Source organism: Monoraphidium neglectum (assembly GCF_000611645.1).
Source record: "Monoraphidium neglectum strain SAG 48.87 unplaced genomic scaffold scaffold02168, whole genome shotgun sequence".
In the NCBI taxonomy this organism is placed as follows: Eukaryota; Viridiplantae; Chlorophyta; class Chlorophyceae; order Sphaeropleales; family Selenastraceae; genus Monoraphidium; species Monoraphidium neglectum.
The window spans coordinates 1-9,188 of record NW_014011460.1 but is presented as its reverse complement, the minus strand read 5'-3'; the positions used below and the strand labels follow the sequence as shown (position 1 = coordinate 9,188).

Below are 9,188 nucleotides of genomic sequence, written 5' to 3'. Positions count from 1 at the left end.
TTCGTGGACGGCCTGCGCCTGCAGTGGCGGTGTGTCGATGGTAGCGTGCAGCGGCGTGAGGGTCCGCAGGATGCGCTGCATCAGCCTCAAAGACAACGCAATCACGCTCGGACGGGTGGCGCCCGACATTCATAGCTTGCACCTGGCCCATGAAATACGAGTGTTGAGCTGCTGCGCTGCGCTTGGGATCTGGACGAAGGCCGAGAGAAGGCAGCAGCCACCCTTTGCCGCCGGCAAGCTCCAAGTCCAATGATTGTTGATGTGCTCACCCTGAGAGGTGCCGCGCAGGGTCGCAGGTGGCCTTGATGGGCCGAGAGGGCCCACTTCCTGCAATTGTACGGGAATACGGCCGCCCGCGCCGGCGGTGTCTGCGATGTACCTGCGGGTACTTGCGATTCCCCTGAACCAAAATGCGTATTGATGCAGCCATCAGCACGCGGATCTTCAGGTTTGGACACGGTGACCGCCTCTCCCTGCCTCGGGTGACCCAATCGCCAACCGCGACAGAGGCCGAGCCAGGCCAGAGGCTGCCGACCCCGGGACGTGATTGATTCTGTATGCCGATGGACTGCACTGCTGCGGGCCAACGCAGACCGCCATCGCCATCAACCGTTGACCTGCACCCGCCCTCCTCGCATCTGCCAATGCTTCGGGAGTCTTTCACATCGCACGCGTTCTCTGATTGCAGCGGCCCCAGACAGACGAGGTGCATGGGCAACAGCACTTCGACGACTTCTACTGTCGTCCATGGGTTGTCAAAGGCCGCAGTCAAACATCCTGCCTCACGCGCCCGCGGCGACCAGGGCCGCGCGGTGAGTGCGACGGCCTGTACCAACCTCTGCAGCCCGGACGTGCCTGCAGTTGCAGCCGCACAACAGCTGGCAAGGCATCCCATTGAGTGCCTCGAGGCGACTTCCCTGATGACGAGAGGGGACGGCTTGATGCCGCACCCTCAAGGTCCAGGCCCCTCTGGGCGCGATTTTGAATCGCGATGCCGTCCAGCCCGCACTCCTGTTGCTGCCAAGTCAGCTCAGCTTCAGCTGCCCAGAGCGCTGCTGCTCAGGGAAGCGCAGCTGTCTGAGCGCCAGGGTGAGCGGGCAGGGGGAGAAGCTGGTGCCGAGTTAACACGTTCCTGTTATCCACAGGCAGGCGGCTGCTGGGTGGAACAGTAATCGTATAGATCAGCTGCTGCTTGTCAGACCAGCCGCGCGCGAATAAATCTGCAGGGTGGAGTGGGTCAGCGCACTACAGATCTCCCCCCCCCATCGGCATCCTAGTCTGCGCTGTTCATAGGTAGGATCTGTTAGTGGACGGCCAAGGACAAACTTGGTGGTTGATGTACAGTCTGCTTAATAATAATGAGCTGGCCGGGGGCGCCAGGATGTACGATTCTTGCCGCACACATGGTGTACCTCACTTGCAGAATAGGTAGTATGTGCATGCAAAAAGGCTACGCACAAAAGCATGCATGATGTCAAGCGCTCGGTTTGCTGCCGAGTTCTCCTGCACACAAAACCGATGAGGTGATAGAAACCACAGAGGAGCTTGTAATCACACTGCAAGCTCCGGCCCCTGATCATGTTGGAACCTACAGGCATATCAGCAATGTTGCTCACGCACAAAATCTACAAATCAAGACAAGGCGCAACCCTCACAGTCAGCGCGCTTCAGCGGCTGCCAGGAACGCCGCTCGCGCCGCCGATGACACCGCTCCCACCGCTGCCACCGCTGCTGCCCTGCAGTGCGTCCAGCACCACGCGCGCCAGGTCGGCCTTCTCCACCACCCCCGCAGCGCTGACGCCAAGTGACGTCAGCAGCGCCCGCAGGTCGCGCGCTGGCAGCATCATCAGCCCCTCCAGGGTGCGTGGTGGCTCATCAACCCCGGAGGATGTTGAATCTGGTAAAGGTGGCTGCAAAGAAGGCGCCGGCTGCCCCTCCTGCTGCTGCAGCGGCTGCTGCTGCTGCTGCTGCTCTCTCTGCTGACGCGCCGCCTTGCACTCGGCCCGGTGGTGCGGCCAATGAGACTGTCGGGATGGGCAAGGGTGTGGGGTGGGAGCCATGTATTGAAAGCATCAGGGAAACACACTGGCAAGCGCGCGCGCGCGTGCGTGTGGACCTGGGTGTGCCGGCCCTTGCGGGCAACCGAAACCAGCCTGCTGAGCGCGGAACCAGGACAGGCCAGTGAGGGGGTCGTTGGTTGCTTGCGTGCGGCGCCGCCCCCCACCTTTTGACATTCCGCCTGGTGGAGGGCACAACGGGCGGTAGAGAGGGAGGGAGAGAGGGGGGGGGGCAGGAATTGGGGGATGGTCAAGCTGGGCGTGTGGAATATGGCTGGTTGATTGGTGGCCTCGACGACATCTTGCGTTCAAACCGCATGCACGCGTGCAGGCACCGCATGCACGCGTGCGATACAGACGGCACATGCATACAGCACGCCCGCGCGCCCACGCGCCTGCGCCCGTGCCAGCGCGACTCACGTTGCAGTAGTATATTGCCAGAAGTGGGCTGCACCCATTGCACGACCGCAGCTTCACGCCCGGCGTCCCGCGCTGCTTCCCACATGCTGCACACGCCCTGAGACTTTCCGCTGCCCCGGACGACGGTGCGGCCTCCACTGCCGCTGGCTGTCCCTGCCGCTCGCCGCGCTGCTGCTGCTGCGCTGCCTGGTGCTGCGCCTGCTCCTGCTGCTGCTGCTGCTGCTGCTGCTGCTGCTGCTGCTGCTGCTGCTGGTCGGGGGCCGTCCCTAAGTGCTCCCGCACCACCTGCAGTGCCGCCTGGTGGGAAAGGCCCACCTGAGCCATAACCTCAGCAGGTAGGCAGTCTGGCGGGCGGGCCGTCAGGGACGAAATGAGGTCCAGGAGCTCCCCCACCTGCTCCACACAGGGCCCAGGCATCGGGTACCCTGCCTCGCCCAGCTCTTTGACTAGGTCAACCAGGCGTATGGCCAGCCTCATGCTGTCGCACCACGCCGAGCTCAGGTCCTCAGCCGACGCCGCGCTCAGCGCCTCCCCGGCCGGGTCTGCGCCGGCGGCGCGAGCAGGAGGGGCGGGCGGGGAGGTGTGGGGCGGGCCAGACCGGCAGTTTACGAAACCTACCACAGATTTGTATCCAGGGCGGCCCCCTGCGGGTCCAGCCTGCAAAAACACCAACGCCTTTTGCAGCGCTACACACCACAGCGGGACTGTATGGTTGCAGGGCTCAGTCGCCAAATGCAGGGGGCGAGGTAAGGGGCGAACCTGCGACGCGCCGCAGCGCTTCTGCGATCCCTGGCTGCCCCAGCAGCACCAGCGCCGCGCCGCGGGACACCTCTGGGGCGACGAGGTACAAGAGCGCCCCGACGCAGGGCACGCACAGGCGCAGCCGGCCACGGCCGCGCCGCGAGAGCTTCAGCAGCAGCGCGGTCAGCGACCTGCTGGCGCCCGGCGCGGCGGTGAGGATCGCGGTCGCGGCGGCCGCATCGTCGCCGGGGTCGCTGGGGTCGAACAGGCTGCGGATAACTTGCGCGGCGTGCGGCCCCGCCGGGTGGCCGCGGGTGCCCTCCTGCACCAGGGCTGCGAGCGCGGTGAGCAAGGTGGGCCGCGCCAACGCCTGCTGCCGGCGCGCGGGGCTGTCCTCGATTGTGCACGTGAGCACCTGGCACAAGCGCCCGCGAGTTTCTGGTGGGCAATTGTGCAGAATCGGGTTGAGCGCCATCCAGGTCGCATCGCTGAGGGGCCCAGAGTGGTGCGTGCATGCGTCGCGCAGCTGCTGCAGCGGGCCCAACGGATCCGCCCACGCGCTTTCGGAGCTGTGCAGCGCGGCGTCCTTGGCCGCATTCACGGCTTGGTCCGCCGGTCCAACCATGACTTGCACAGCCGCCGAGTGGGGGGGCAGCCAGGCTGTCGGTTCGCGCTGCTGGTGATCGGACCGCGCTGCAGCGCCCGCGGGGCGTTGCGGCTGAGTCGTGATGCAAACTGTGCACAAGCTGGTCGAAAAGACGACTCCACGACGACACTGGAACACCCCCGATTCGGCAACTTGTAAGCAACAAAGGTGAGGGCAGGGTCCCGGATGTGACCGTTCCGAGCCGCACTGGGACAAAATAGTAAAATGACGGAGAGCTGCACCAACCTGCACGTGACAGGCTAGACGGTGTGATTATTCCATATTATCAAGGAAAGAGAGTCGTCCTGCGCGCAGGGGCACCGGGTTGCACAGCGCGACCGTCTGGTTGCTCCAGGGGGCACTCCCAGCTCCCCCAATCCCTCGCAGAGGGCCCAGACGAGGTCATATTCACAAGCGAAGCTAGTCAAATGAATGCATCGTTGAGAGCGTAGTAGCAATGGGACCCGTGGGTTTCCAGGACGGCGAGAAGGGCGTGCGCGTTGACCTCGATCGCCTGCGCGGTTTTCAGGTTGATACGCCATATCTGGCTGGTGCGCCCCACCCACGACCATGCCCCACCACCCCGCCGTATCTGAGGCGCACGCTCGCCTGCATCTCCTCCTCACCTCGCAAACGGGGGGGGGGGAGGGGGCGGCGGCTGAGAAACGAGCGGCGCCCCCAGGGGCAGGGGCTGGAGCGGCAAAGTCCACGTTGGGCGGCTGATTTGTGCTCAACCACAGTTGTTATTTCAATCCGTTTGATCACTGTGGCGGGAGGGGTCTAGCTGGCCTAGACGATTGTAACAAAGCAAAGCAAATCAGTGCTGCCTGACTGGATCCAATGCAGGAATGAGGTTTATGAATGCCAGCTTGCAGCAAACCTACATAGCCTTTCTTAAAAGCCTCTTCTTCAGGGCTTTTGACCCTCCCAATCGCCAACACCACTTCTCTTGCTTAGAGCGTGTATGACCGAATGTGCGGGGTCCTCTGTTATTGCCCTCTGCTGCTGCTGCTGCTGCTGCTGCTGCTGCTGCTGCTGCTGCTGCTGCTGCTGCTGCTCCTCAGACTGCTGTTTCTTCTGCTGCTGTTCCTCATGCCGACGGGACAGGCAGGCAGCCGGCGGATGACCCATGGGGCCCTGCACGTCTGGCCGTCTGCCGTCAACCCTGGCCGCTCGATTGCACGCACCCCAGCACAGACAGTAGCGAAGTGAGGCCCCACCGAGCGCCGTCGTCGTCCATGGCAACGGTTACAAGGGGCCTCGCGATTGCGACTGCCGCGCAAGCCCGGATGCAGGGACCAAAGGCTGCCGCGCCGGGATCAAAAACAAGCAGGCCCCGGGGGTTGTGACGTCATGGTGGCCCTGGCCCTGCACCAGGGGCCGCAGAAACAATCGCCCCCCCGGGGTGTCATCTTGAGCTGACCACCGCGTCCTGCGATCAAGGAGCCGGGGTGGGGGCGGGGGTTGAGGGGTGAGGCACGGGTAGGGGTAGGGGTAGGGGTAGCAGGAATGGAATTGGGCACGCGTCTTTCCGCCATGCTTGTCTTTGGGGCCTGACCACCCATCAGCCGACGCTCACGGAAACTCGCACGCACTTGCATGTGGGCCTGCTGGCAAACCTTGCGGCACGCAGCGTGCACAACCACATGACCGCACAAACACATAGATTCCATCAATTTTCCACGCGCCACCCTTCGCCTCAGGCTTCTGTTGGCTGTCCCCAGCCTTTGCTCGCAGCTCACCGCGAACCCGGCCAGCAGCGACATCCTTGAGAACTTGGCCACCCCCGCGCACGCGCGCCGGCACGCGTCCATCGCCAACACCAGCTGCTCCGGGCTGAAGCGCCCCGTGGAGTGGCACGTCAGCACGCCCTCGTCCACGACCAGCAGCTGCTGCTGCTGCTGCTGCTGCTGCTGCTGCTGCTGCTGCTGAGGGGTTCCTGCCGCTGCCGCCTCCGCGCCCTCCTCGCCGCCGCCGCCGCCCTGAGCGGGTTCGTGCCTGTATGGGTACGCCAGGCAGAACACGGCGCGCGCCGCCGCCTCCTCTTCGGCGTCTGGGTCGAGGAGCAGGTCGCCTTGGGCGCCAATGGCTGCGGTGACCGAAGCTGCGCGGCAGGCGCGAGCGAAACACGGTCAGGGCGGGCGAGGAGCAGGACGGTGGGCATACGAACGCCATGCGGCATCCGGAGGAAGCAGGAAACCGTGGGCACGTTGGCAGGTGCTCTTGCGCTGTCGAGGCACAGCGCTAGCGGCAAGACAGAGCTCCACCGGGGGCACACGCCACTGCTCTGGGTGGCAACTCGCCGCGCTGTCATGCTGTGAGTATCCCAAATCACGACGGCGCCGCTCACAAGCTGTGCATGCAGCAGCAGGGTGGACCCGCCACCCGTGCAGCCGCAGAGAACGCTGCTGTCCCCTGCAACCGCCCCCTCCCTATCAAGGCAGCTTCCGCCGCGGCAGCTCACCAAACAGCGATGTCAGCGGGATCCCCGCGTCGGCGAGCGCGGCGCACGCCGCGTTTGCCGCGCAGGATAGCAGCGCACCGTCTGCCGACAGCACCTGGACCACCACCGTTACTAACGTCCGTGGATGCAGGCTGGCCAGCAGGACGCCTTCCACGGCCTGCCGCAGGATCTCCTCCCACTCGTGCTCCTGGCTGCCGGGCAGCCCGCTGCGCGGCTTGAACACGACCTCGACCGCCGCGCGCTCGGGGTTCTCCTTGCGGGGCCCCGCGGCGGCGGGGCCGTGGACGGCCGCGAGGACCGCGCTGCCGTCCTGCACCCATTTGGCGGAGCCGTCGGCGCGCTGCAGCAGGCCGCGCTCGCAGAGCAGCGGCCTGGTGGCGGGCGCGGCGGCGTGGCGGAGTCAAGAGAGTGGCCGGGGCCGAGGTGGTCACAGCCGATGCTGCAGTGGCAGCAGCCCAGCGCCAGCAGCGGCCGCGGCGGCCGGGCACGTCACTGCTATGGCGCGATTTGAGGGGCGCGTGACATAACGGCGCACCGTAGTTGTGTCGAAAGCCGTCCCTTTGTCCTCGTTGGCCCCTGCCCCGACGTGCTGGTCTCCATTTTACGAGTGAGTTGTGCAGTGTCCGAGTACCGTAATTTTGTTTAGCCCTGTTGAAAGCGACTGCATTATCTAGAATTCAAGCTACTTTATTTGATCGCCAAGGTGACTGAAGGCTTGAAAGAATCAAAAAGTGACAATTTCAGACTGATTAGATCTAGATAGATCAGCTTGTGTAGGCAACTCTGTCGGGCCCATTGAGCTTGCATTACACTAGATATCTCCTGTCATCTCGATGCCAGCGAGTGGTGGCGGGGCGGCGGTTGTGCGCCCGCTCTTCAGAGGCCTGCAGCAGCAGGTGCAGCGCTTTGCTGCGGATGGCCTGCCACTCACAGGCGTGGTGGGGGTGCCCAGCCTCCGCCTACTACTGGATCCAGGCACAGCGCTCCATACTGCGTTCGATGATGCCAATGATGTATCAATTCGAAAAGGACGCGCGACCCTTGACGGTGGGTTCGCGCCACAGGTTGGCACCCGCAGCCGCCCCAGCCCTCATGTGCAGCTGAGGCGCCACCACTGAGCTGGGCCAACACACAAACCATGCGTACTACATTCATTGCACCGCATCCTATTGTGCCACCCGTGCAGACGCTTTCCACGCGCTGCGCATGCTGCCGCGTCAGCACGATGTGCTGACCGGGTCAGAGGAGGAAACGCGGCAGGTCGGGGCAACATCTGCGCGCAAGCGTGCGTGCTTGCGTGCGTGCAAGCGCGTGTGCGTGGATGCATGTGCACATTCAACTAGATATGTTGTAGCATGCTGGATTGTCACCCTGGTCAGCGCGTGCCACCCACCTGCTCAGATGCAGCAACAGTGTTTCACGACCGTTGCTGACGTATTTCAAACGTTGGTCATTGTTGTTGATTGAGCTTCAAAGTAAGGCCCCTGATCCCTCTCTCGATCTGCCAGGCGCTGCGGCACTGGAGCGCGCTGCAGCACGACTGGCAAACGCGCGCGCGAGCCGGACCGGCGGCGCCGCCAGCCGGGGCGGCTGCGGCCGCGGCGGAGGGCAGGCTGCAGGTTGAGGCAGCGGAGGAGGCGGCGTGGATGCTGCATCGGTTGGGGCAGCAGCATGTGCTTGACAGCTTGCTGCTGCCGGACGAGATAGAAGAGAAAACGCGAGAGATCGAGGTGCGCCGGTGTGTCGGCAGGCGGCAGCTGTGCCTGCCAGGCCGCCGGGTCGCAGCGGTTGAGTGGGCATGCAGTTGGGGGAGGGTTCTGGGTGGCAGGGAATGGCTCCCAAGCCAACGGCAAAGAGCGGCAACGGCGGCGGGATCACGGTGATGGCCAGTCTGTTGTTTGGCGCTGCTCCCGGGCACCTGTGATGGCGCTGACCCCGGGCGGCCCCTCGTGCGACACAGGGCGAGGTGTCTGCTGCCCAGGCGGCGCTGGATGAGATGGCGGCGCATATCAGAGAAGGCACCAGCGGCACTTCCTGGCCGGCAGACGGTGGGTCGGTCGTGCAGCCTGTATCATCTGGGTGGCACGAACCAAGCAGTGAGGTGTGCCTGCTGTCATGATTTTCACATTAAAGTGACAGCCGCAGACCCTCCACCACCCGCAAGGTGCCCCAAGCAGCAGCGGCGAGGATGGCGCGCAGCAGCTTGAGGCGTTGAGAAAGGTGGGGCACGCTGCGCCAGGCCTTTGGAGGCACCTCCAGGGTTGTGGGTGCCTCTTGTTAGCCCAATCGCTGACAACCCCCCTGGAGACACTCAAGTGTCCATGCGTTGAATCCTCTTCCTCTCGCCAACATGCCGTCAAGCACATCGCGCTCACTGTTGTGCGACACCACCAGCCCAACCCCCTGAGCCCTCCCCTGCAACCCTGCGAACCCAGGCCATCTTTGCTGACCTCAAATTCAAGCACGAGCCCTTGGAGTGGGTCTACGACGGCCTGGCCCCCCTCATGCTGCCCGATGTGCTGCGCCGCCGCAAGGGCATTCCCATCGCCCTCGCGCTCGCGGCGGCGGCGCTCGCGCGCCGGCTGGGGGCGGGGGCGCGGCTGGTGTGCGCGCGGGACGCGGAGGTGCTCACCACTGAGGCGGGTGAGCAGGCATGACAAGACGCCTGTGGTTTTGTGGTTTGTCGTGCACCACCACTTGCTGAGTCAGTTGCGCACGAGCGTGTACTGCACCCCTGCTTTGTACAACCTTCCGACCTCCCTCCTGTTTCTCGCAAAACCCCCAACCAGCCCAAGCCCCAAGCCGCCCTGATGGCCCGCGGCGGCCGCCTCCCTGGCCCCCACCCCACCCCATCCCACCC

At 64.5% G+C, this 9,188-nt stretch overlaps 3 protein-coding genes across 3 annotated transcripts; 1 reads left to right on the top strand and 2 right to left on the bottom strand.

Annotated features, from left to right (window-relative positions):
• Positions 1 to 3,198: 3,198 nt before the first annotated feature.
• On the bottom strand, positions 3,199 to 3,843 carry MNEG_10074 (hypothetical protein; the record flags this gene model as incomplete). Its single annotated transcript, XM_014041455.1, has 1 exon — positions 3,199 to 3,843. One exon carries the CDS (start codon positions 3,841 to 3,843, stop codon positions 3,199 to 3,201), a length of 645 nt encoding a protein of 214 aa, XP_013896909.1.
• Positions 3,844 to 5,272: 1,429 nt separating this feature from the next.
• On the bottom strand, positions 5,273 to 6,928 carry MNEG_10073 (Exosome complex exonuclease RRP46; the record flags this gene model as incomplete). Its single annotated transcript, XM_014041454.1, has 4 exons — positions 5,273 to 5,296; positions 5,607 to 5,968; positions 6,329 to 6,699; positions 6,915 to 6,928. 4 exons carry the CDS (start codon positions 6,926 to 6,928, stop codon positions 5,273 to 5,275), a joined length of 771 nt encoding a protein of 256 aa, XP_013896908.1.
• Positions 6,929 to 7,729: 801 nt separating this feature from the next.
• On the top strand, positions 7,730 to 8,985 carry MNEG_10072 (hypothetical protein; the record flags this gene model as incomplete). Its single annotated transcript, XM_014041453.1, has 5 exons — positions 7,730 to 7,762; positions 7,837 to 8,058; positions 8,289 to 8,376; positions 8,493 to 8,548; positions 8,764 to 8,985. 5 exons carry the CDS (start codon positions 7,730 to 7,732, stop codon positions 8,983 to 8,985), a joined length of 621 nt encoding a protein of 206 aa, XP_013896907.1.
• Between the last annotated feature and the right edge of the window lie 203 nt (positions 8,986 to 9,188).